This window comes from Nannospalax galili, unplaced genomic scaffold (genome assembly GCF_000622305.1).
Source record: "Nannospalax galili isolate Female #2095 unplaced genomic scaffold, S.galili_v1.0 scaffold2675, whole genome shotgun sequence".
Classification (NCBI taxonomy): Eukaryota; Metazoa; Chordata; class Mammalia; order Rodentia; family Spalacidae; genus Nannospalax; species Nannospalax galili.
Genome location: NW_008335845.1, coordinates 287,867 through 314,477, shown reverse-complemented (window position 1 = coordinate 314,477; position 26,611 = coordinate 287,867). Strand labels below are relative to the sequence as shown.

Here is a 26,611-nt window from a genome sequence, read left to right as displayed (position 1 = left end):
GCAGAATTAAGAATGAATATTTACCAAGTGCTGCTCACCTGGCAAGTGCTATCCTTGATTCTCAATGGCTATTAACACATTTAATCGTCCAAAGAACCCCAATGAGCCTGGCTTTATGAAGAGCTCCATTTTACTTGAGAAGAAAGGAGGACCTGAAAGAGAACGTGGCCAGGCCAGGGCACAGCCACTTGGTGGTGGAGCCGGGACTGGAACCCTCACCACTGGCCAATGCAGATAATCATGCTTCTAGGAGTAAACTGAGCCGCCATACTCTTCCCCAGTGACCCCTGCTCTAGAACTCTGCCTGAAAAAGTCATTCAAAGGCAGTAAGAGCTCCGATATGGGATGGTCATGCCTGTGTCCTGTACAACCAGGAGGGCCTGAGAGCCACCCAAGGAGCCAAGAGCAGCGGGGCCCTCTATACAGGGTGTGCTGGGACAGCTGGGCTGCAGCACTGGGGTCTAGGGTAAGGACAGGTGGCTCTTGAAAGGGACTCTGCCAGATAGAGACTGGCAGGTGAAGAAAGGGTGACTGTCCATCATTCATATAGACTGGCAGGTCTAGGTACAGAACCCCGGGCCCTGCACTTGCTCAGATGCTGAGCTGCATCCATGTCTCTAATTGTTTTTATTTAACCTTATTTTGAAACCAATTCTTCCTAGGCAACCCAGACTGGCCTTAAACTCTCAATCCTTCAGTCAGCCTCTGAGTAGTTAGGTTTACAGGCTTGGGCCACCATACCCAGGTAGTCACTGTGTTTGAAACAGCAAAGAGAAAAAAACAAAAGTAGTGGGAGACAGGGTGAGGGACGGTGTGAAGGAGGGTTTGGAACAGTAACACAGTAGGGAAGCATCCTGGGCTGTTAGGGCCATGCCTGGTCAGGGCCACATAGGTACTGATCCAGGGCCAGGAGAGTGAGGGGCCAGGCCAGATCCAGACATGAAGGACCAGGGACATAGTGGTGTGGTATACCTGGGCAGGTGTGGGTGCCAGGTCCTGCTGACAGGTAAGACTGGACAGGTGACTAGCCAGCCCACATCCGTAATCTCAAGACAAAGCCTGTGAGGCCTGGAGGAAAACGCTCGCTCCAATGTGTATGAGACACAAATGCTCCACACGCACAAGGACTGAGGACGAGGACAGTCTGTGAAGGTTCTTAACTGTCTCGGGAGGCCAGAAGATAATCTTGTGCCCTCTCCTTGGCTATCAGAATACTGAAATAATGGACCCAAGAAACTGGAATTTCCTCAGGAGTCTCCTGCTGGGAGGAGAAGGCAGGGGCCCCTGGTACCAGATGGGGAGGAACATGAAGCCCTCAAAGGGGTTTGCAGAGTTTTGGCAACTTGTCAGACCATCTTGAAGGCAAGACTAGAGCAGAGCAGATGGCGGGTCTGTGGTGGGCAGGACCGCACCTTGACCGGGACTGATTAGTTGTGCACATCTCTTGCCCTCTATTTAAACTTACACCTCATCTTATCGTCCTGAAGACGGACTTGGAAGCACACGACCACTTTGCCCCTCTTCCCCATGTGGCCGTACTGAGTAAGTCTCCTTTTTCTTCTTCAGATTATTGATTGTTTCATTGGCCTACAGAGGGTGGTGGCCGTACCAAGGAGCTTCCCAGGGCAGCCAGTGCTCAGGCTCTGAGCTTCACAACACCAGTAACAATCTACGGGATACGTGTGGGGGAGCGTGTACCTGTGTGTGTGCCCTGCACACATATGTGTACATGCTTCCGGCTGGGAAGAGGAGGGTCCCCCAGGTTCTGGACTCATTCAAAGGCTATGTGACTGAGTGGATTCAGGCATAACTGCTCAGTCTTGCTTACCATGTCTGAAATAGGGGCACAGGAAGAGCAGCCCTTTCCTTGGGGCTGTGAAGGTGCAGAAAAGTAAGGTGGGGTGTGAGCCCAGGATGGGTGAGCACATGGTGTGATTAGGGACTTGTCTGGGCTGGATATCCCAGGACGGGATCCGCAGATGAGGGATGGAGAGAGGAGTCCAGGCCACAGCGCGGGACCCTGGGAGAGGCCCTTCCCAGCATGATTTCCTGACTGACTAGGGAGAGAGACAGAGTTGAGGTGACAGAGCCACTGGAGGGTCCCGTACTGAGCCCCAAGCTTCTTCTCTCAGGGATGTCCCGATGTGGCCCTCGCTAAGTGGTGCAGATGGGGTGATTTTCAGGCCTTTGGCCATTCTGACCTGGTCCCCTGGCAGTTTGGGGAGGTGGGGACACTGTCTCCTGTCAGAACTCACTTCACTTGCCTCACCAACAGGACCTACAAACCTCACAGTGATCCAGTTGGGGAGGCGTTATTGCCAGCCCACTATACATGACCACTCTCATATATGCCCCCCATCCCCACCCCAACCCCTGAATTCTTTTCTTTTACATCTTCCTCCATAAAGAGGTAAAGAGGAGGGACAGAGGTCTGGACAGGGGTGGCCTGTGAGGCTGCTGCGGAGAAGCAGGCAGCTGTGGCCAGGGTGGATGCAAATGCAAGCTGAGACTTTCCTAGAGCCAAACGTATTGACCAGACTCTTGTGATACACTTCATCTGTCCTCCAGCTCTGGCACGAGGCCCCTGGGGCTGTTGATAGTGACCCAGCTTCCCTGAGGGATAGAATCATTGTGGATTTCAAGACTTCTGTACAGCATGTTGGGAAGCAGAGGCCTGACTGAGCAGGGCGGTGTACACACCTAGGGGCTCACCATCACTCTGTCTCCTCAAGCTGCTCCCGGCTTAGGGACTACAGACTCAGAAACTGGCTGAGCTTCCCACAGCCTTGAAAACATACACCCTTCCCTCACAGTTTAGAACACACAGTCTGTGTCCCCTCACAGCCTTGTGTACAGATGTGCCTGTCCCTCAATGATACCTACACATGGATGGGTCTTTCTCCTCACGGCCTTAGGCATACATAACCATGGGCCTGTCCCCTCGTAGCCTGTCCTTTCAATGATCTTGTACACATGACAGTCCTTGTCTCCCCACAACTTTGTACATGTGGATTGGCCTGTTTCCTCATGGTCTGTACACACAGAAGGGCCTGCGCTCTCAGGTCCTGTACGCATGACAGGCCTATTCCTTCAAAGCCTTAGGTACATGGAGGCTGTCTCCATAGGCCCTGGCCTCGGAGGGCCCGGGCAGGAGCAACGGGGAGATCTGAGTCAGAGCTGAGGCCTCATTAACTCAGCACAGACTGTTTATGCTCCACACCCCGGGGAACTGGCCTCAAAGGTCTACCCGCCCAAACCAAACAGGACAACCTCCCCAGGGAGCCCTCAGGACTACAGGCTGGGCTCCTGGGATTCAGGGAGGGCAGAGCAACTCCTTCCCATCCCGTCCTTGGACAAGAGGTGCTGGTCTTCCTGCTGTGGGACCCTGGGACTTCTTGGACTTCCCGATCAGTGCTGCTGAGGACAGGAGAAGAGGTCTTCCCAGAAGAGGGTGGGAGGGAGGGAGAGAGGAGGGAAGGGCAGATAGAGAAGACTGAGGGAGAGTGACTTCACCAGGCACTGGAGTCTCTTTGGGGGCAAATGCTGGCACAGGGAGATGATGCTGAGGGAAACCTTCAGACGAGGGGGCCAGGATGGCAGCTGGACACACAGAAAAGTCCCAGTTGAGACCCCTGACACAACCACTTTAAAGAACGGCAAGAATCCCGTAAGGGCACTGTGGTCATGCCCTACCATGTTCTAAGGGCAGCCTGGGCTCTGCAGCATCTCTTGCTTTTTCTTCCCAACTGTATCACAGAGTAAGATTCCACCTTGGAGAGTGCGCCTCAGCAGTAAGAGTCTTTTTAATTATTAGTTACCATATTAGTTACTTTCTGTTGCTGTGATAAAACACTATGACCAAGCCAACTTATGGAAGGAAGAGTTTACTTGGGCTTATGATTCTAGAAGGATAAGAGTCCATCATGGAGGGGGAGGCACGGCAGCTATGGGGTCAGAGCGGGAGGCTGAGCACCCGTATCTTCAAGCAGGAAGTGGAGAGGGAAAATGGAAGTGGGGCTGGTTATGAACTCTCAAAGCCTGTCCCCATTGTCAAAGCCACACGCCCTAAACACCACCGCAGACTGGGGCCAAGTATTCAGATACTTGGAGCCCCTGGGAGCAGGGTATCTTATTCAAACCACCACAGTCTCAAAGATCTGATTACACTCCCCTGAGGGGAGACACTGTCCCGAGAAAGTCTGGAAAAAACAAACCAGGAGATGCAGTATCTGAGGGACCACGTGTGAGTACATACAAGAATGCACTCTGCGTGCTCGTTGGTGTTGGAAGACACATTCAGACAAGTCCCAAATTCAAGCTGAGGTTGTGGGATTCCTAAATATGTGAAGTTCTGATGCTCTATTGATTTTCTTTTCCTGTGAAACAGGGAGAAAAGAAATAAAGAATAGAGAACCAAGATGGTTGGCTAAACCTGTGGAAGGAAAGAGTGGTCATCGCAGAAGAAGCTGAGTTAAGTCAGCTTGATCAAGGACGTGGGATGGACCCACAGACCTGGATTGAAGCAGTCACGCAACTTCTCCAAGTCTTGGTTCCCTTATTTGCCAAACGATAGCAAAGCAAAAGTACCTAGCCAGGCCCGACCCACTGCAGACATCCAATAAAACGGTATCTCAACTAAATGAACACATGTCAGAATCTATCTTAACTGGGACAAGTAAACCAGTCAGGATTCAAATCCAGGACTTCCAGCTCACGTTGCTGGCCGGTAGTCCTTCCAAAATACCTTCCGTTTCTTAGTCATTTTCCAAGGTCAGACAGCATGTCTCAACTCTTACCAAAATCACACCTCCAAGAGAATTAAATCAAGTTGCTAACACCGAGAGACCACTGCCACCTGGTGGCAGCATACCCAAGTTGGGGGGGGGGCAGCTGTCAAAGGGGAAAAGCCACTAGCATCTTACATGTGTTCGTGTGGTAAGAATGACGGTTACCATCCACTGTGCAGAGGTGGCTGGCGAGATATCTGTTGTTTGTTTGCTGAGACAGAGACCTGTAGCCCCAGCTGGCCCAGAAGTGTGGGGGGGGGGGGCAGCTGTCAAAGGGGAAAAGCCACTAGCATCTTACATGTGTTCGTGTGGTAAGAATGACGGTTACCATCCACTGTGCAGAGGTGGCTGGCGAGATATCTGTTGTTTGTTTGCTGAGACAGAGACCTGTAGCCCCAGCTGGCCCAGAATTGGCTATATAGATCAGGCTGGCTGCAAACTCACAGAGCTCCACCTGCCATTGCCTCTTGAGTGCTGGGTTTAAAGGTGTGCGCCACCACATCCAGTACTAGAAGCTTTTAAAGACAATCTTAATTGACTGAATTTAGCAATCATAACGAAGCTGGTGCCATCAGACTGAGATCAAACATTCAGGTTCTCAAAGGAACCCCTAGAAATCCAGGGAACCCCCAGTTCTAACTCACTTTGTGAACCCCATGTGTAATCCTGGACAAGGGCAGTTTCAAGCTACAACTCTGAAATCATCTTTCTTCAAAAGTCTGAAACTGTATTTCCCTTGTCAGTCTCGAACTGGTGCAACACTCCTGCCTTGATCTCTCAAGTGCTGGGATCAGAGGCATGTGCCGCCATGCCCGGCTTGAAATCCAATTCTCATACCTCCATTCTGGTCACCCCTTGAAGTTTCACAAGCACTCCTTGGAGGTGAGCCTGGAATGGAAGTGAAGGAACAGGTCGACCTGGCAAGGCTGGAGGTGGGTCAGGACCACCAACTCCTCCTTGGCCCTCACAGGAAACGGGAGGCTGGACTGTAGACCAAGCCTCACGTTTCTGAGACTGGGATTAGAGCAAGGACGGCAGTCAACTTCACATGAGCCTGACCCAGGCGAGATGGACACTGGGAGCCTTGCACAGCTGTTGGTATGCGATAGGCGCTCAATAAATGCAGTCTCATCCTAGTGGCTCAGGCTCGGCTCAGACTTGGCCCCAGAGGCATAAAGTAAGAAGACATACAGCTCACAGGGAAGGAGGACATTCCTCAGGGCCAGTCATGTGACTTCCTGGGCATTCCCTCACGTTCCTGCATGCTGCCCACCTCACAGGCCCTCTAGGTCCCTCACTACAGAGACACCTGTAACATGTACCACACGCCTGGCAGTGGGTTCCAAACAACAGGTTAGAAAGCAGGTGATGAGATTTTCAAATGCACAATGTCCATGTCCTATCACCAAGTTCCATCAACAGAGCACTCAGTACAACAGAACTGGGTCCCTGGGGGGAGGGGGGGGACTGGCCTCAGGAGAGTTGGTTCGGGCCCTGAAAAGTGGTTGGCAGAAGTTGGCTCTTTCCGAGTACCAGAAGCTTCGAAACTTCCCTAAGGCATGAGAATGGAGGCGAAGCCAGACACCAAAAGGAAGGGAAGCCGGTGGGCATGGCATAGGGCTTTCAACCTCTGCACAGCTTCTGAAGCGGCTTTCTAGGAAGTGCCTGGAACCTGGAGTCCAGCCTCCCTGCCTCCCAGGTTTGCCCTACCTCTGATAAAATTAGGTCTAGGATCCTTCTGGAAGTAGGGGGCCAGCTGGAAGGCTCTGAGCTGAGCAGCTACCACCAGGTGGCTTACCCAACACTCCTCACAACAGGGGCCTTGCTTTCTTCAGAGGGTGTGGTGCTAGGGGATGGGGCAGAAGGTTCTAGCATGAGCAGTGACTCTCACTGAGCCATGAGGGGCAGGGGCCATATTCTCAGCCTCCAGGCCTGAATCCTCATTGAGTGCTGGGTTTAAAGGTGTGGACCCGCTAGAGCGGGTCTCAGCCACCACACCGTGCACTGAGACACAAGTGACTGCTACCAACCAGCCCCAACTTACCTTCCACTGCAGGGAATGAAACCACTGGTCTCGCAGGTAGCTGTTGGCAGCCTGCAACAACAAAGACAGAAGGTCAGGCCCTCGGTTCCAGAAGCATCTCAGAGCATCTTGATGGTCTCCACATGAGTCCGCGACAGCTCTGAGCACTGGAATCTGCCCTGAGGCCCTGGCTTGCCTCCTGAGGGATTCAATGACCCTCTGGGCTCAAAATTAGAACAGAAAAGATAGAGCTACCAGTGCAGGCTGGTTTCACTGGGTCCTCACCTGGCAGGCTGGAGCTCGTCCCCTGTGATCACACATACTGACTGATCTTGGATAGTGGGAACTGGTTGGAGGACTGGAGGTAATGCAGCTGAATGGCCTGGTACCTCTCTTCTGCCAGTACTGCCCAGGTACCTAACCCATCACCCTCGGGTTCTCTCAACAGTCCCTACAACAAACTCCTAACACCTTGACCATTTCACAAACAAAAAATGCAAGACCTGGTGATCTTACACTAAGTGCATTTAAACCTACAGCAGAGTACCCTTCAAGCCTGTGTGTTTAACTATGACACTCTTTTGCCAGCCACAGACGGTCACAGAAGAAAGTGTCTGGCTTTGAACTCAATTTGACATTCATTTAAAAAAATCACTGTAGGTTGGGGGCTGGAATGATGGCTTAGTGCATAAGACACTTGCTCCGTAAGCATGAGGGCCCGAGTTCAAATCTCCAGCATCCACATTAAAAGCTGGGCACTGGCTGTGTGTGCCTGCAACCCCAGCTCTGGTGTTGGGGAGAAGAGTCAAGAGAATCTCAAGAGCTCCCTTAGCCAAACCAGCAAGCTTGTGGCTCAGTGAGAGACCTTGTCTCAAGGCAATAAGGTAGAGAGCAAGAGACGGGCCCTGCTCTGGCCTCTGCATACACACACACACACACACACACACACACACATACACACACACACGTACACAAGTGGTAGGGAAAGCAAAAGCCTTGTAAGGCCCACAGATGCTAACTCGAGATGCTGGGAAATTGGGCCTTGGTTCCCCGACCTGGGGAAAAGTCATGGTCTTGAACAGCTATGTCAAACATCAGGGAGGATTTCTATAGAAACATCCAGAATGGAGCTGGGCCCACAGCAGGGGGTAAAGGTGACATTGTTATCACATCCATCAATTCCTCCAAATAAAATATGGCCAGGAGCCACTACCCACCAAAACACTAGACTGTTGTTGCCCTGAGCTCTAGCGGGTCCACCAGCATTAAGGGCCATGGTCAAGAATCTAGCCCTGTGTAGATTGACTCATTCTGGTCTTGTGTGACAGCCTAGAGGAACCGGAACCATCGGCTTCTCCTGGGGCAGTGAGGTACAGACTAACAGTCAGAGCTCCCTGGGGTGCAAGGACAGGAGATGCAACAGGTGATGCAAACCACAGCATGATGGATTCTGGGTTCTCTGATGGCCGCACCCCAGCACAGTGTCTACCCCTAACCCAACCCTGCAGCTCTCTGCTCTAAAGGACCCTGACCCTGACAGCCAAGGGGCTCTGGCAAAGGCTGACCCCGGTACATGTGTGTGTGACACACACACACACACACACACACACACACACACACGCACACGCATATCACTTTATCTGCCTCACTTCTGGAGACAGATCTCACTACAGGTGGACCATGCCACCCCCTCCCACCACCACATAGCCAGTGCTGCCCATACCCAGGCCTCATGAGTGAATGCACAACCTAGCAGTGCCTGAATCTTCCGAGTGCTTCGCAGAAGAGAAGCAGTACCCGCGCAGTCTGTGGCTCATGCTGACCTGACCCCGGTCAGCACGGATCTGGTGTGTGATCTCATGACAGTCAGTCACAGGAGTGTTCACTCAGACTTTGCATATGTTCCCAAAGGCTCTCCACAGTAAAATAACCACAACTACAACATGTGCTCCTTTCTGAGCTATGACTGATCCCACCTGGCTAGCTCCAGTAAGGGGACTGGCAGCTCTCATGAGTAGGTACTGGTCAGGATGGGCCAGCACAACCCTGGTCCACAACCTTGACTATGCTTTTAAAACATCATGGCAGTGGAGGAGGGCTCCAAAGATGTGCGTACCCTAATTCCCTTTGGCGATGTGATCCTATCTTGGTACAGCGACTGTTGAAGCTCTTGTGATGGGAGACCACCTCAGACTATCCAAGCAGACCAATGGAAGTCCAGGGTTCATGTAAGAGGGAGGCAGAAGGGCTGATCAGAAGCAAGGATGTGCTTCAGACCACTAACTCCAAGCAGCATCCATTAGCTGGGAAAGGAGACAGCCCTGGCCACACCCTGATGCTGGCGTGCTCCATTTTGACCTCAGCAACAGCTACATCTATGCATGCACCACACACACTTGTGCACAGAGGCCTGTAAGAGCGAGTGCATAATTTCCCACTTCTGCTCAGTGCAGTGATAACAAAAATGTCTCGGGCATGCGTGTTCCAGAGCAAAGCCCCAGCAGACACAAGAAGGTATGCAGTGTGAATGGGTAGAATCCTTTGTTTTCTGGCCACCTGAGGTTTGGGGGCTGTTTGTCAGAGCAGCACATCTTAGCTTTGTCCTGTCTGGCTCTCACACAACCGAACACTGCATCGGGAATGTTCTTTCTTTGCCTGCTCCATCCAGCACATGCAGATCTCTTACTCCCCATGTCCCATCTGAGACACCACCTCCCCAGGAAACTGTCTTGAGAGTATCGTCAAGATACTCTGCCCTGTTCACCTGACATCACTCTGTCCTGTCTAGCTATCCTTCTTCCTCTAGGCAGAGGTTTTGTGAGGTCAGAAACCATGTGTGTGGACTTATGCACCACTGCGTTCATGAAACCCAGATGCATGTTTCAAAATGGCAGATTGGCTGGTGTGTTGAATAAATCAGTGACTGGTTGGATGGATGCGTGTACACAGCATAAGGATACATGGATGGGTGGATGAATGGATGGATGGATGGATGGATGGATGGATGGATGGATGAAGTGGGAGGGATAGACAGATGGGTGGATGGACAGATACAAAGATGGGCAGGAGAGTAAAGGATAAGTGGTGGACAGATGAATAAATGAAGGGGTGGGTAAGTAGATAGATGGACACATGCAGAGGGTAAGTGGTTAGATGGACAGATGTTTATGTGGGTGGATAAATGGATAGGTGCAAGGAGGGGTAAGTGGGTGGGTGGACAGATGGATGAATGGATGGGTTGGGTGTGTGGGTGGGTGGAAGGGTGGGTGTGTGGGTGCATAGGTAGAAGGGTGGATGGGTGTGTGGGTGGATGGGCTGGTTAGTTTTTGCCAACTTGACACCAAATAGAGTCACCTGGGAGGAGGGAACCTCCATCTAATTGGCCTGTGACCATGTCTATAAGTTATTTCCTTAATTGCTAACTGATGTAGGAGAGTCCGGAGGAAAGGAGGGAAGGGTGGAGGAAAGGAGGGAGGGAGGAGAAAAGGAAGGAGGGAGGGAACATCACAGGATTGATTTGTAGTGGGCAGAACACCCACTCTGCTCAGTGAAGAAATGTTCACACATAGAACTTTTAAAGAACCCTTCAGCTCTATCACCTTGATTGTGCTGAGTCTCCAGAAACAAACATGGCGGTGATTCCTGAACACCTCCTGTGTCCCAGACATGGTACTGAGTGCTAACCTAGACTATCTCTGACTCTAGGGTAGTCAGGTACTGCGGTCAGCATCCAGGTGAAGAAATGAGGTCTTCCCACTGCCAAGGGACTGGCCTAGCTCAGCAGACCTGGGTCATGTACCTCAGGCCCATCTTCCTCCCTGTCTGCTTGCCCCAATCCTCCCAAAGGAGCAGGCTAACAGTCCTCCTGGCCCCTGTGGACATGGGCCTCAGTGCTGAGAGCCTCATTTACCCTGACAAGCTGCCTCAGATGATGGGAATGGCAAATGTGACATCTGTTCGTGGCACCAGGGGCCCCACACAGCACAGGCCTCTCCAAGGAGCTTCTGGTGCAGGGCAAGGTGGCCTGGCTATGCTGCGGCTGGGAAGGGGTATGTGTCTATGAAGTTTCTTTGGCAGCAGAGAGGAGCCAGGACAACACAGATTTCAAGGAACACTAAGCACAGTGCCTTGAGGGTAGACTGAGCATCCCTTGAAGGCCCTGAAAAAGCCCCCGGCCCACCCTGCCCCTATGGCCCCAAGTGGGCTCCAGGGGTGCTCTGTCTTCTCCTGGTGACAACCTCCTCACAGGGCTGGCTTCAGGCAAGCCTGCCCAACTTCCTCTGCCTAAGCTGCCAAGTTCTGTCTCATTGTTGTATTGTCCGCGAGGTGAGACAAACAGCCAGGAGTCCGCAGACTGTTCCCAAGTTCGGCTTCCTGGCCCAACCTCCAGGAAAAACAGCAGCAAGCAGCCCGGAAAGGTCTCGCTCATTCTCCCTCTTCTTGTTCTCACTTCCAGTAAGAAGGGGACCATCCTGCCTCTGACAGCTGCCAGTGTGTGTGTGTGTGTGTGTGTGTGTGTGTGTGTGTGCCAGTAAACAGTTGCCAGGCCTCCCATGGGGATTTTCGGTACTGGTAACCGAAAGGGAGTGGCAAGCGCTGTCAGGAAGGAGGGTCCACTTGCCCTTCTCTCTCCCTGGGCTCTGTGTGTTCTTCCTGAATGGACCCCCAGCCCAGGGGCAATCCCCTCCAAGGTGACGAGCACTCTGCCAGAAGCCAGCAAGGCGTCCCAGATGGGGCATTCAGCTACATGGTGTAGACAGATGCTGACCTCCTCATAAGGGGGTCGACAAGAGGGTAGTAAGGGCGAGAACAAGATGAGCAGGCATCTGCTGCGGCCCGGGCCTCCAACACTGAAACCACAATGTGCCCAGGAGCACAGACTGGGCACTGGTGCCTTGTCCCCTGCACCTGAAGGCAGACTGCTCCAAGGCGCCTGAGAGACGGGTGCGGGAAGGTTCAATGAGCTTTCCTGAAACCACCAGGTCTTGGACTTCCAGGAGGACAGACTACCATCTAAGGAAGCCAGAGTTGGGAAGGGCGGTCCCTGGGAGGATGCAGGGATAAGAGGAGGAGGACAGGAGGGGGATATGGAGGGAGAGAGGATGCTGGGAAGTAAAGAAGATCTGAGAGAAAAAGGACACAGCCACAGAGGCAGAGACAGAGAGAGAGAGAGAGACAGAGAGAGACAGAGAGAGAGACAGAGGGAGACAGAGAGAGAGAGACAGAGACAGAGAGAGAGAAAGTGATGGAGAGGGGAGAGGAAGGTAGGGAAAGGGAGGGAGGCAGACAGAGGGCTAGAAAAGGGAAGAGAGAGGAAGGAGGACAGAGGGACGAGAGGGAAAAAAGGGAGGAAGGCAGAGAGAGATAGAGACAGAGACAGAGAGACAGACACAAAGATGGGGGAGATGAGGGGAGGAGGGTCACAGATGCAGAGAACTGAAAGAGACAGCGGAGCCCTGGCCCTCGGTGCTCGGCACTGATGAAGCGGTTTTCAGTCGATAGCACTAATTAAAACCGTGCTCACACCACTACGGGGGCTGGTGGCTTCAGTCCTGTGCACAGCTCAAACGCTCCCATTTCCAATGGGCCATGACCCATTCAGGGTCCCCTCCAATGCCCTGGGGCTGCTCTTAGTGGCACCGGAGCTCTGGGTCCTAACCCAGTGTGTCACTGAAGAATCAAGACAAAGACAAAATCCTATCACCCCTCATACACATGTGGACCAGAGCACCCTGCAAAGGCCCTATCCAGCAACCCCAGCATCACCCCAGGGACCAGAGGAACCACCAACAGCCATAAATCATGGAGCCTCAGGAGAAAGCAGGGGGAAGCTGGCAATTCGGCAGAGGCCTCCCCTGGCCTGATGGAGATGCAAGCAGTGGGGAGACCCCTGGGGTGGGCAGGGGCAGGACTGCACCCACCTCGTTCTCTGGAGATGGAGATCTCGCTGCCTCCCTGACTTGGGCTCCAGATCCCAGCAGACGCTGCCTCCCTCTCTCCTCTCTTTTCCTCTCTTCCTCTCCTCTCCTCCCCTTCTCTCCTCCTCCTGCCTCTGGCTGAGCGGCCATGGGAGAAGGGGTGGTAAGCAAACTAGGGAGGGAGCCGCTAGGGCAGCCTGGTTCATCAGCCCACAGGGGGAGCTCTGAGGTGGAGCTTAACCCGCTGCAGCAGGGCAGAGTCACCACCACTGGCCAGGGCCAGGTTAAAGGGACATGCCCAGCACCGGCCGGCACCCCTCCCAGGCTCACTGCTCATCGGCCTAAGGGAGATGCTCTGGCTTTCCTCAGGGGCTGGGGTTGCCCTGCTCTATCCCCAGAAGCAAGAGAACTCTCCTGCTGGTAGAGTGGGGACCACCATCCCCAGAAAGGTCATGCTCCAGGGCCTCCCAGGGTATTTCTCACACACCCAGCCCTCTTTGCCCTGCAATCCTCAATCTGCCCAGTGTCCCCTATCTCTTAAAGAGCTTTCTATGGCTCCCTATCGCCCTCAGTAAATATAGTCTCAAGCTGACTAGACCTGTACCATCTAGACGCAGTCATGGGCACTAACCCCACCCCTCACTGTAGCAAAGAGCCAGCCCCCACGTTCATACCAGGTGTGCCCGTCCTCCCCGCCCATGGTGTGTGCCCCTTCCTGGTACCCACCTACTTATCCCTCTGTACCCCACGCTGATGCTGCATCCCTGGGGGGGGGCGGCAAGCTCTATCTCCTGAGTCACTCCTCCCGCCCCCAGTCCTGTGGGACCTATCTGTGTTTGAGACACAGCTTAGGTAATCACTTGTTTATGGCTTGGCCTTCCCCCAGGGGCTGGCGGTGAGGATCAGGATGGGGCTGCAGGGAGGGGCAAGTTTGAAACTGCAATGGCGAGGCAGGAAAGACATTCCAGTGGACTGTCCTGGTGTCCTTGGGGCCCTCCCTGTCTTGGCCATGACTGCCCAGAGGATCTCCCACCCCACAGGGTCTGACACCGCCCAGCCGTGCACGGACCTGGTGCTATGGGTAAGAGAGAGGTGGAGAGGCCATGGAAGAGGCTGAGTGTGCCCCTGTAGTAAAGACAAGCAAAGAAGGAACCAGGGTGCTCTGCTGGCTGGAGAGGACATGACGAGGACACAGCTCACAGAGGCAGAGCATGGGGGCCAAGGGAGACAGGCTGGGACAGCCTGGACTCTGGTGTCCTCCGTGAGAACAGGAAGGGCCCGGATGTTCTACACAGTGTTCAGCACTGCCACAGTCACTGGCTTCCACCTGCTATGTCTCCTTTCCAGGGGAGCCTACCACCTCCTCCCTCTGGGTAGTCCCAGGAGGGCCATCGGCAGCCACTGCCAAAGGTGGACAGAGGACTAGGGCAGGGCACGCCCAAGGTGGCAGGTGGGGGTGGGGGGTCGGGGCGGGGAGGCAGTACCAGTGGAGCCAGCCGGAATCTTCCCTGGGATTTTGCGAGAGGAAGGGAAGGGGGGACCAGGTCCTTTCCCACCACATGACGACAGTTTAAGTCACCTACTGTCACACTGATGCTAACACAGAGAGGCAGAGCCAGGAGGGAGAGAGGGAGGGGGAAAGAGAGGAAGAGAGACTAAATATTGATGACATCATCTGTCCCTGGATGTGTCATCAGCTGTGCCTGAAGTCCTCTCCTGGAATGCCCAGGTATTAAATAGAGACATGTGGCTTGCTGTTTGAATGACATTTCTATCACTTCCAACCAGAAACCCTCACTGATATATACACAGACCCCATATTTACATTGGTCTCAAAAAAACTTAACCAACAAGACGAAGGCTGTACAGCAAAAAGCAGACTCAGCCTCTGGTACTTCTCACTATCTCCTGAGGCCCAACCACTGGCCCGTGAGCCTCAGTTTCCCCATTTGTAAAATGGAGACCAGAGAACTCCTTCATGGCCATGTACCCCGATGGCTGGAGAACTTCTCAGGCTTGGGAGAACTAACAAGTGGCAAGCCAAGCTCCTGCCCCGTGGGAAGCATGCAGCAGGCGCTTAATCCATGCACAGCCCCCCCTCCAGTCTCCAGGGAGCTGTCTGTGCTTTTGTGATTCTCTGAGTTGACAACAGCTGGCCTCCGTGGAGGGAGCAGTGGGGAGGAGGGAGAGGAAATTGTTTGTTCTTATTTATACTCATCCTACCTGCAGCAGGACGGTTCCCCCCGGGATGGTGAGCTGTAAACAGTACTTCGGGGCGTTCTCCCAGGACAGCGGCTGAACATCCTCGATAGCGCTGTAGGAGACTGAGTTTTCCATGTACCCAGATGGCTGGGGAAAAAAAGAGAGAGACACGCCCAGGTTAGAAGAGCAGGCATGGCCCCTACATCAGAAGCCGATGCTGGTGACAAGCTGATGGTGGAGCTGCCCAGGGACCAAGGGAAGGGCCAGAGTTCTCAACTGGCATCGCCCTGCTGAGGGGAGGGTTGTAGAGGAAATTGGTCCAGTGCAGAGAAGGGACACCCCAAGGGCAAGGGCTGAGGATTGCCCCTCAGCACCCACTGGGCCCAGCTCAGGACAGAGCTGGAACCCCAGTGTCCATCCCGAGCTCAGCATCCTTCAATGGCTCCTAGGGGCTCCAGGCTCACCCTCAGTCTCCACACAGCAGCCTGTAAAGGGGGGTGGTGCTCTAACTCAGCCTGCTCCTTGTCCCCTAAAGCTCCAGAGATGAACTGCTTCATGATGGAAGCGCTTATCTCTGTCTTTCCTCAGTGCCCAGTCCACTGCATGTGTTGGGAGAACATATGGACCAGTGTTGGAGAAAGGTGGGGCAAGAGAAGCCCAGAGCCATCCACCACTCTAAGCGCATTCCACTGTCTCAGAGAGACATCAGAGGGACACACTGGCCAGCAGGCCCCACCAGCACCCTCGGTTTCCTGACTAACATGCCAGAGCTCAGGACCGTCAGAGGAGAATAAAACAATGTTGAAATGAACAGCAACTCCCCCCGGCCCCCGGGAACTTGATGATGGGTGGCATCTCACAATGACCCTGGGGAACAGGTGCCAGGGCCATCCCTGTAGCATGGAGATCTTGTGACCTGCCTAAGGTCACCCAGCGAGGGACGGCATGGGCAGGATTGAACCTGTATAGTTCTAGAACAGAACCTGCTCACTGTGCTGTGCCTCACAGGAAGGTGCAATTTAAAGTCCACGGCCCAGTGAGCAACTTTACCACACAGACTTAGTCCTCTGCTCTTCCTTTTCAGTGTCTGCTGAAGCGCACGTGTGTGGCGGTGGAGAGGGCCGATGGCTTAAATTGCCTCAACTTCCCGGGTGTCCTTTGTCATCAGACTCAGGAAGAATCCTCGATCAAATGACGGATCATCTTAAGTTTTCTATTTGGTCTCTTGTTCTCTTACTCACCCATCCAACAGATATTTACTGAGCTTCTATTATATTCCAGGGTACTGAAAAGACAGGAGCCCAGTGGGGTGGACAGGGAACTAATGAAACACCCACATGAATAAGCTATGGGAGAAACGTGTTGCACAAAGAATCCAAATGGGGCAGGGTGACAGGTGGCAGAGAGCCAGAGCCATCGTGTAAAGATGGATGACCCCAGCACCCAGGCTGTTGCAAAGGCCCAGGGGCAGGAACAGCTGAGAGGACTGAGGGAAGAGAGGGAGGCGAAACACCAGGACGGTTGGGTAGGCACAGCTTGGCTAGCAGGCAGGCACTCAAGACGGGGGGATTACAGGACCACCTGGGACCTGGGAAGCACATCCCCAGGGCTCAATCCTCTGGGGGCTCCCACCCAATCTGACACCATCACTGAGGCAGTTGAGAACAGAGCTGGGAGGACAGTGTTGGCAGGAAGCGGCCTGCCCCGAGTTATCGTCCCTCAGCAGACCACCAATCTTCACATAGCACATCCTGTCGTCTTGCAGAGTAAGTACCTTCCTGTGCTGTCCTCCCTTGGTGCTTGCTCAGGAGGAGGCCCCGCAGTGTGTTTCATTCTGAGCGTCACACAGCTCAGCCTGACCCTGGCTGGGCCTGTGCTTGCTTTCCTAATCCACCTTCAAATATTTACTGTATTTGCTGCTGACAGTCCATCTCCCAGCTAGCTGTTATTAACCAGGACAGGAACATGAGCCTTTGCTATCCTGTCCTGCCAGTCTGATCCTCAGGTGACTATCGCTCTCCTAATAAAGGAAGGACCAACTTGCTAAACTAAAGATGTTTGTCCCAGCTCACAACACATCACGGGAGCTAGTCTTTTGCTGTTATTTTTTAAGTTAAAGGCCCTCCTTAAGGAGCAGTGGCAGCTGTGTGGGATCCAGGACTTGCTGATGGGATTACCAGCTTGCATCCAGCCCTTTTTCTTCGAAAGTCCCAAGCCCTCAGTACCCCCACAGAAGCCAAGAGAGGGGCGGTAACACCCATCTCCAAGTGACCACAGGAGACTCACCACAGTGACACAGGGCATGGCTGGATCTTGAAGGAGTTGGACTACCCAGACTCACAACAGAAAGTATGGAGGTTTGGGGGCCCACAAGCTTCACGGGAGACTTCTGGCCCCAGTTCCTCCAGGCAGATAACACAGTGTCTACTTGTGCCCTGGCTGCTACAGGCTACCTCTGCTCTATGACCCGGCCAGACTGGCCCATAGGAGCTTGGAGCAGAAGCTGTGAGCAAGACTTTATGGGAAAAGGCTGGGTATAATTAAGCATACAATGTTTTGAAAAAGCACTTGCACTGATCGATTCTCCTCTATCTGGCTGAGCAATTGGCCCAAAGCAATCTTCAGAGTCATTAAGACCTGTGTTTGAGTCACTTACTGTGTGTCCCTAAGGAAGTCACTGCACCTCTCTGAGCCTGGCTCTCCTGATGGTAACTTAATAGGTAGAATCACAGAGAATATTCGAGCACATCTAAGGTGCCAAGGGCTTACTTAGTCCACCATCTGGGATATACCGAAGAGATCAATAAATTGGCTGATTGTGAAAAAGGCCACCTCAACTTGATATCCCTGGGTAGAGGGAGCCTCAAATGGCGAACTGCCTCCATTGAACTGGCCTGTGGCCATGTCTGAGGGGCATCTTCTTGATGAGTGATGTGGGAGGGCCCAGCCCACTGTGGGTGGTGCCACCCCTGGGCAGGTGGGCCTGTGTTGCATAAGAAAGCAGGCTGAGCAAGGGTCAGGAGAGCAAGCCAGTAAGCAGCATTCCTCCATGGCCTGTGCTTCAGCTCCTGCTTCCAGGTTCCTGTCCCGAGTTCCTACCTTGGGCTCCCTCAGTGATGAACTGGAACCCAGGAGATGTATGTAAGCTGAATAAACCCTTTCCTCCACAAGTTGGTATTGGTCAAAGTGTTTTGTCACAGCAATTGAAGGCAAACTAGGACACTAGTGTAGGATGGTAATGACAGGGGCATGAGTGTGGGATTCTGTTTTATCCTCTCCGTCTTCCTCTGTATCTAAGGCTGCTTTGTGACCAGCTGTTTATTAAGATACGCCACACTGGTCCTCGGTGGGTGGGAGCGTGCTCCGCTCACAAGGCAAACAGGACGTGTGGGAACAGATGCCCCAGAACATGGCTGTTCTGTGGCTTCCGACATGACACACCACAGGGAAGTCACCCACGGCTGATAGTTCTCCAGCAATGGCCACACACTGGCTAGAGCCACAGTAAGCAGGAGGTGGAATGAGAAAGCCCAGTCCTCCACTGAGGGACTTCACAGGCATGGCTAATAGAACAATGAGCTGAACACAGGTTTCTCTAGAGTTAAGATCACAGGGCAAGGTTCCAATTACAGCGCATCCTAAAATCAGATGTTCCCCCCTCCCCCCATCCGCAACTCTTGAACATCAGGTATGGACTGAATCAGACGGGTGGTTACAGGGGCGGGTAGAGCTGATGGAGGGGACTTGCTGCAGGGATGGGGACCAGCTCACACTGCTGTTCCAGACTGTACCGTCTACCAGAACTCCTGGATCTGCACAGTAATGGGTGGATGTCATTTAGGTAAATGAAAACTCACACCAGGCAAACCAGGCGAAGGCACTGTGTGACCCCTTAAGGTTTTGGGATGTGACAAATGCAATCGAAGCACTTAGGTACAATTCAACCAAGATCATTCAAGAACCAAGCCTGAGGCCAGGCCCAACATCCTAGTTAACTTAAGGCTGAGGCAGGAGGATCACAAGTTCAAGGCCAGGCTGGACAAATGCAACTATCCCAGAATATAAAGTATAACAAAGTCAAAGGTTGCAGCTCAGTAGAAGTGTTTAACTAGCATGCTCCAGGCCACAGGCCCAATTCCCAACATCACACTTATATACACACGAAAAGAAGCCGCTCAGGAATGTGTGTATATATATATTTTTTCTAATCAGTTTTATTTTTATTATGTGTGGTGTATGCATGTGTGTGCATGTGGGTGTATGTGGCATTGTGGGGAGCCGCCTGCCGTCCCTGCAGACGCCATTACAAGATGGCGCTCACATCCGGTTCATGCTGAGCAGTAAATAAGTCAGTACGCATGCCCGAAGTAATTTTCCACCTTCTAGTCTCTGCCTACCTCGTGGCGTGATATGGGCTGATGAGTTTGCGACCAATCAAGAGTTGCCACGTCCAAGACGGGCTTACTAACCTATATAAGGGCTGGGTTTCCGACATTCGGGGTCTTCGCCCTGTAAGCTTATGCTCTCCCTCTCAAGATGCATTAAAGCTTTTCTGCAGAAGGATCCTGAGTGTGCTGCGTCATTCTTGCTGGCGAGACGATAGCGCGGGACATGGCATGTGCAGGTGTACAGAGGCCAGAGGCTATCAGGTGTCCTCTCTCATCACCCTCTGCCTTATCCCCTTGAGATAAGTCTCACTGAATCTGGAGATGGCCAGACAGCTAGACTGGCCAGTGAGCTTTGGGGATCCGTCTTCTCAGCATGGGACTTACAGGTGGGCACTACCACACCTGGCTTTTACATGAGTGCTAAAGGTCTTCATGCAAGGACTCTTCCCCACTGAGCCATCTCCCTGGCCCTCCTGATCCTTTTAAACTTAATTTCTTAAAATATTTTATTTTAATTTTATGTGTATTGCCTGCATGTAAGTGCACCTGTGTCATGCAGTGACTGAGGTGAGAAGAGAGCATCAGATCCTCTAGAACTGGAGTTGCAGACAGTTGTTAGCTGCCATGTGAGTGCTGGGAATCGAACCCAGGTCCTCTGCAAGAGCAGTCAGTGCTCTTAACCACTGAGCCATCTCTCCAGCCCCTAAACATAATTTTAATTAGTTTATTTATCTGTTTATGTGTGTACATGCATGTCATAGCCTATGCGTGGAAAATAGAGGACACCTTGTAGACACTGGCTCTCTCCATCCAATTGGGATCTGGGAAATCAAACTCAGGTCATCAGGTTTGGTGGCAAGCACCTTTACCTGTTGAGTCATCCTGCCAGTCCTAAACATAATTTTTAACAGAACCAAAAAGTAAAGTTTTGGCTCATGCTGCATCATACGAGCTTTCTGAGTTCACTCCAGTTTCTCTCTATGCCTACCCTTCCCGCCATGGAGAGTGCCGTGCTTTCAATTTACAGGAGCAATAAACAACCGCACAGCGAACACCCTTGTGAAGCCTGTTTTTCTAGCCTATATTTAGGGTTATTTCTTTAGGCCAGATTCCCAGAAACGGAATTACTGGGACAAAGGGTAAGAGCATGTTTTCCGATGTTGCCAAATTACTCTCATTATAGAGATATTAAGGAGAACTGGGAGCCCAGGCCGGGGCAGAGGGACCCATGGCCTTGGCTACCAGCTCAGCTGGTTGTCACTAGTGGCTGAATTCTAACCAGGTAGGTTGGGCTGGAGGGTTTCTGGGAGCTGAGCACCCAGGCTGGGGTTGGCATGAGCTGGGTGCTGAGGGCACAGACAGCCACCACCCAGGGTCCTGACTGTTGGGGACACGGTCCTGGGGACAGGTCTGTGATCTGTGGCATTTGTTGTTCTGCTGTGGGGACAAATGTGAACTAGTTTGGGGGGGGCCTTGTGTGCCAGACAACAAAGAGCCCCTCACCCCCTGGTTTCTGGTATATTCTTGATCCAGAACCCTCTAAGGCCTGTACTGAGACAGAGCAGGCAGCAGAGGAGCCTCACAAGGATTCCCTAGAGTCCTGAAGGCCTTCAGAATGGGCACCCACAACATATGCCTTCTGGGATTTCTCTCCCAGTGTGTCATCCAGGAGTGGAGTGACCATCCCCCCCAGCCCTCACTACCCTGCCTTTGGGGGAACAGTTTTTGCCACCCCAGCTTGCTGCTGGTTTCCATGGAGATAAAGCAAGTGTGATTCATGCATCTCCAGTCCCCATGACGAGGCTCCAGGCTGACTCAAGACGTGTATCCCAACAGGAGGGGGTCCTGGCACCCCAAAAGGAGAAGCCAATCTATAAGGCCCTTCCATCAGTCACTCCAGGCTGGAAGAAGCCTTGTCCTAGCCCAGGTTGTAAGCAGCAGGCTGGGTGGGCCACAACAGGGATAAATGGGAACTGTTTGAGTCATCACTCAGGGGAACCATGATGTCAGCAAGGTCCCTGGGACCCCATCCTCCTGGCATGAGGAAGCTATGTTCTGGGTCCCAAGGAGTGACATCACGTGTCAAGGCAGGAAGTCCCTCCCAGCTCAGCATGCCCAGGCCACACAGTGATAAAGTCAAGGACAGAACTGCATCTGTATTCTCAGTGCCAAGGGGTTCTGTATGGGAAATCTGGGTTTCAGTCTCTACCAAAAACGAGGTCAATCACATAGAGTCTCATTAACTATGAACCCTCAGAGATGCACAATTCCAGAACCTTCGGATACCCATGGTGCCAAGCAGCCAATACCTGTATCAAGCTCCAGGATGTCCCCAGCACCTCACAGGAAACCCTGCACCCACTACTGCTCCTGTCCATCCCAGCCCCCGTCACCTGCTCATCACCTTCCACCTCCCTAGATCAGCCTATGCCAGGCATCGTTACATACAGCTCCAAGCCAGGACTAGGCCTTGATTCTTCTGTCTTGTTGTATTCCTGTTTATGGTTGAATGATGCCCCACCATATGCACAGTTCTTTACCCACGATGGTCACACAGACCTATCTTCCAATTATTGTGAAAAGCCTCTGTCCTATTATCTTTCCAATGGGTGGTAGCTGATCAAGACCCTCCCTACCAAGTCCTGCCCCCAAAACCCCACCCTTACCAAATACAGTCTCCATATGGTCCCCCCAACTCCAGCTGAGAGCAAATCCTCACTCAACCACACAGCAAGGCTAGGACAAGGGAGCTGTATTCACTCTCAGGAAACTGAGTCACAGAGAGGTGATAACAGGTCACAAGCCTCCCAGCGACAGCCCCACAATCAAACCTCACAACCCCCAAAATGAGGACCTGGACAACTCCTTCAGTCAGGGGTGGAGCATGCCCACTTCGAACGTGCATCTTGCAGGATGCGGTTGAGGCTAGCACAGCAAAGACTGGAGATCTGCTCTCCTGTGCTGAGCGGCCTAGGCAGCTGCCCTTGGATCTCACACACCTAGCACTCCACCTGGACTTCAGGGCAGGAAGTCACAGATGTGGTTTGGGAAAAGTCTCTCAGAACGGCCTGATGTTCTTTTTACGATTACCACAAGCAAAACCATATGTAAAACCAGCTGTGCAATGCGGTCTGGGCCTTGTTCCTAGGAACAAATCTTCCCTAAAGCCTTTCATCCCACCCTTCCATTCCCACCTAGCCTGCTCTGGGAGCCCAGGACTGCATTCCCATGGCCCCCGACCACTCAGGGTACTGCTGGCCACATGCCTAGCAGCCCCGAATTGGAGCCCTAGGTCTGCATCCTGTTGCTTCTTGGATTAGTTTCTAGATGCTGCAGGGTCCCTTCCCATGAGCCACCAACCCCGGGACTGCTCTTCTGTGGAGACCTACAAAACCACAAGCTGGGCTAACTGGGCAAAGCTAGAGAAAACAGGCTCAAAGGAAGAGATCTCACAAGAGGAAATCAAGCTCCTCTATTGCCTTTGTATTTTCTTGCTGATTAAAGTTCCTCTATGTGGATATGGCCCATGGGGGCCCATATGCTGCCCAGTGGAGTGGCACCCAAGGACCACTGGGCATTAGAAATGCAGCTAGGACTGCACCTTAGACTTCACTCTCAGAGATTCAAGCTCGGATGGACACATTTAGCTTGGAGCTAGTTCTTAGACCGGCTCTGTTCTGATAACACCCTGCATTTATTTACCTGACTTGGGTCAGCTTCTCAGACATCTTCACAAATGGAAACATTGCACCCAGACAAGCAGCCCTGGTGGTCTGGGTTAGAGCGCTAAGTGGCCCAGATGACAAAGCAGGACTCAGTAGGAAATGTTTATGTCTGATCTTCCAGGAATCTCCTGCAATTGGGCCTCAAGACTGAAGTCATGTCGTCAGCCAACAGAGGCCTGCTGTGGTAACCCCAGGTCCAGACCGGACACAGAACAGTGTCAGAAGAACCTGGCTAACACCCTGAAGCTGCGCATAGGAGACAGATGGTCTGTGGTGACAGGGGGCCTGACAGACAGAAATCTGGGTCCTGAGACAGAGCACTTTTCACCTATGCCACTGGGTACCTCTGCCAGCAGTGTAACTGTTAAGACTCTGGGGGCACTCTTTGGGCTTGGGCCTAGGACACAGTGTCTAAATACACCAGAAAGATCAGAACTGTCTGTAAATACAAGACCCACTATGAGTGCCTCTCTCTAGAAAATGGTGGCGAAAACTGAAATCGGCCAGTGTGCCAACCAAGGATGTTTGCTCCTTCTGTGGCAAGACCAAGACGAAGGGTCAGGCCCATGGTCTCTGGCACTGTGGTCTCTTCATGAGAACAGTGGTCAGTGAGCCCTGGTTCTACAACACCACTGGATTGTCACCATCAAGACTGCCATGAGAAGACTGAAGGACCTTGACAGGGCAGTGGAAGGGCTCCCATTTGAAAAGTCCCTAGCCTGCAGTGAACAGGTTCATTTATGTGACAAAGATAAGACTCTGGGGACCTCAGGAAGGGAGTCTGCATGGGGTGCCAAGCCGAAGCCATCCTCAGAGCTGGAGGAGCACATAGCTGTGCGGGCTGGTTTCTATCACCCTCACACAAACACCTGGAAAGAGGGAACCTCAATTGAGGAGCTGTCTCCATCAGGCCTGTGGGCGTGACTGTGAGGCATTTTCTTAATTGCTAATTGATGGAGGAGGGCCCAGCTCACTGGGGGCAGCCATCCCTGTGGATGAGTGCAGGGCTCCTCCATGGTCTGGGCTTCAGCTCCTGCCTCCAGGTTCCTGCCTGACTTCCCTAAAAAATGGACTGTGTCTTGGAAGTATAACTTGAAATAAACCCTTCCCCTCTCAGGTTGCCTTTGGTCGTGGTATTTTATTTCAGCAACAAAAAGGAGCCCGGACAACAGGAGATGGGCCTCTGCTGTCATATGCCTGCTGGGCTCTTCCAGTCCCACAGCACCCCTGCTACCTCCTCACCAGCTCCTATATCTTCCAGGTTTTCCCTGCCTCCACCAGCTCCTAGATCCCTGGGGCTGTCCCTGTCTCTGGGGAGGCAGAAACCACCATCATCCCTTAAGAGACAAAAATAGAGGCCTTCAGGCTATACGCCCTGGTCTCTGTGTATACTGCCTGGTAAGAGAGTGAGAACCCACAAGAGTGGAAGATGCAGTGCTCCAGCAGAGGGGCTCAAACAGAAAAGATGGCCACAAGTGTTGACAGGGAGACAGAGCAACCTGAATGCTTCCAAATTGCCATTAGGAATCAACCCATGGACACATGTTAAAAACCTATGCCAGTTTAGCACCTGCGACCCCCTCATACACAGAAACCTATAGCATGTTCCCGAAGACCTGTGCAAAACAGCCCCCACCCAGCACTATGCTACCCCCCTTGGTGGCAGACACACCACATGTCCATCGACAAAAGGGTGGGGAAGAGAGCTTGTTCAACGGCAGACAGTGATGGTGCTCTGCTGACCCCAGGGTGAGTCCCACAAAGTCTGGTAGCTAATCTTCAATGTCAACCTGCCTGGACTTAGAATCACCATGTAACCACACTCCTGGGCATGTCTCTGTCACCCGCCCTGAATGTGGGTGACACGATCTCATGGACTGGGGTCCTCGACTAAATAAAAAGGAGACAGTAGGTCAGTGAGATGGCTTGGTGAGTAAGGGTGCTTGCTGACAAGTCTGACATCAATCCCCAGGACCCACATGGTAGAAGGAAGGAACTGACTCCCCAAAGTTGCCTTCTGACTTCTACACATATTCCTCGGAACTCATGTGTATGTACACACACACACACACACACACACACACACACACACACACACACACACACACACACACAAATGTACTTTTTTATAAAGGAGGAAGTGAGCAGTGACACAGTATTCATCTAATTACTGACTGTAGAGTCAATGCGACCAGCTACATCAAGCTCCACTTCCCCTCAAACTCTAAGTTGAAATAAACTCTTCCTCCTTAAATCACTTGGTCAGAATTTTCTCACGGCAACAAGAAAAGTAACTGACATAGACAACTAATCATGAGTGAAAGCTACCATGCACAGAAACACACTGCCAAGTGTCACACGTATACACAGCAGGCAAACCCGACTGCATGCTGCGGGGTTCGCTTGCTGGCCTTTGTGGGGTTGACCAGATGTCTGGCCTGGCTGAGCCTGTGAGGTTTCCCAGGGCAGTTCTAGGAAATCTGCCTTAAGTTGATAACTAGCTCTATGATCACCCCTGGGTAGAGGGGGTACAGAGAAGGGGAAGTAGGAGCTTCCAGGGATAGGGCAACACTCTAGCTCCTGATTCTGGGGATATCATGTTCACTTTGTTAAAGTATGCTTTGTGTGGTGTGTGTGTGTGGTGTGTGTATGTGTATGTGGTTTTCATTACATGTATTCATTTATGTGTACATACATGCAAATCTGCAATCATGCCACAGTATGTTTGGAGGTCAGAGAACAACTTTCGGGAGTCAGTTCTCTCCTTCCACCCTGTGGGTTCTAGGGAGTGAACTTGGCCAGGCCACCTCCTCTTGATCATCCCAAGTCTTTGGGGATCTGAGAAGGGTCACCTGGGGGCTCTGGGAGCATGAGGATTGCAAGGAGACCCACCAGGCCCCTCCCTGCTGCTCAGAAGTTCTGGAACTGGACCTGGAGGTCAGGGCCATCCCAGGGCCCAATGGGGACAGTCAGGAGACATGTTGGGGGTTCATTAGTCATGAAGCCAGCCCTGGCAGCTGCCCCCTTTTATGGCTAAATGCTTCAAGAAGTTTACTAACAGAGCCAAGGCCAGCTATTTCCACATACAGACCCTTCTAACCCTGGCCTTCTTAGCAGGCATGGGAAGGGTGGAATCTGGTCCCCAGTGCTGGCACTGGGCATCTGTCCCACAGTGCCTTTGCCACTAGAGCAGCTGATAAAGTAACTCAAAGAAGCCCCAGGTCAGCACCATTCCAACATGTCTAAGGACAGCAATGGCCAAGCAGATGGGGTGAGAGATGCCTACAGGCACCATACTACCAAGGGTCGCTGGGGAGAGGTCCTGCTGGGAGTCCCTCTTCATAAGAAGAAAGGGAGTTCAGGGCCTGGGGCACAGCTGGTCAGCAGAAAGACCACTGTGTATGAGCTGGGGCTGTTGATTTTGAAACCATACTCTTATCCATGTCCCTATGGCTCTGTAGGGGGGGTTGGGAACTTGGGAGTGGGGACACCCACTAAAAGAAGGACCTGTGTGGTAAGGACTGTTGAACCTTTACAAACTGCTCAACTCTTTTATCCTTAGCCTCTC

At 52.5% G+C, this 26,611-nt stretch overlaps 1 protein-coding gene across 2 annotated transcripts in view; it reads right to left on the bottom strand.

Annotated features, from left to right (window-relative positions):
• The window catches only part of Cmip (c-Maf inducing protein), a 227,499-nt gene that overhangs the window by 77,495 nt on the left and 123,393 nt on the right, over positions 1-26,611 (bottom strand). The window contains exons 2-3 of one of the 2 annotated variants that reach the window (XM_008830636.2): positions 14,952-15,077; positions 6,832-6,882 (exon numbers count right to left, since the gene is read on the bottom strand). In XM_008830636.2, coding sequence (XP_008828858.1) covers positions 6,832-6,882; positions 14,952-15,077 — 177 coding nt within the window. Of the gene's footprint in view, positions 1-6,831; positions 6,883-12,731; positions 12,894-14,951; positions 15,078-26,611 lie in introns of those variants that run through there. The other variant, XM_008830637.3, reaches the window with a different exon arrangement.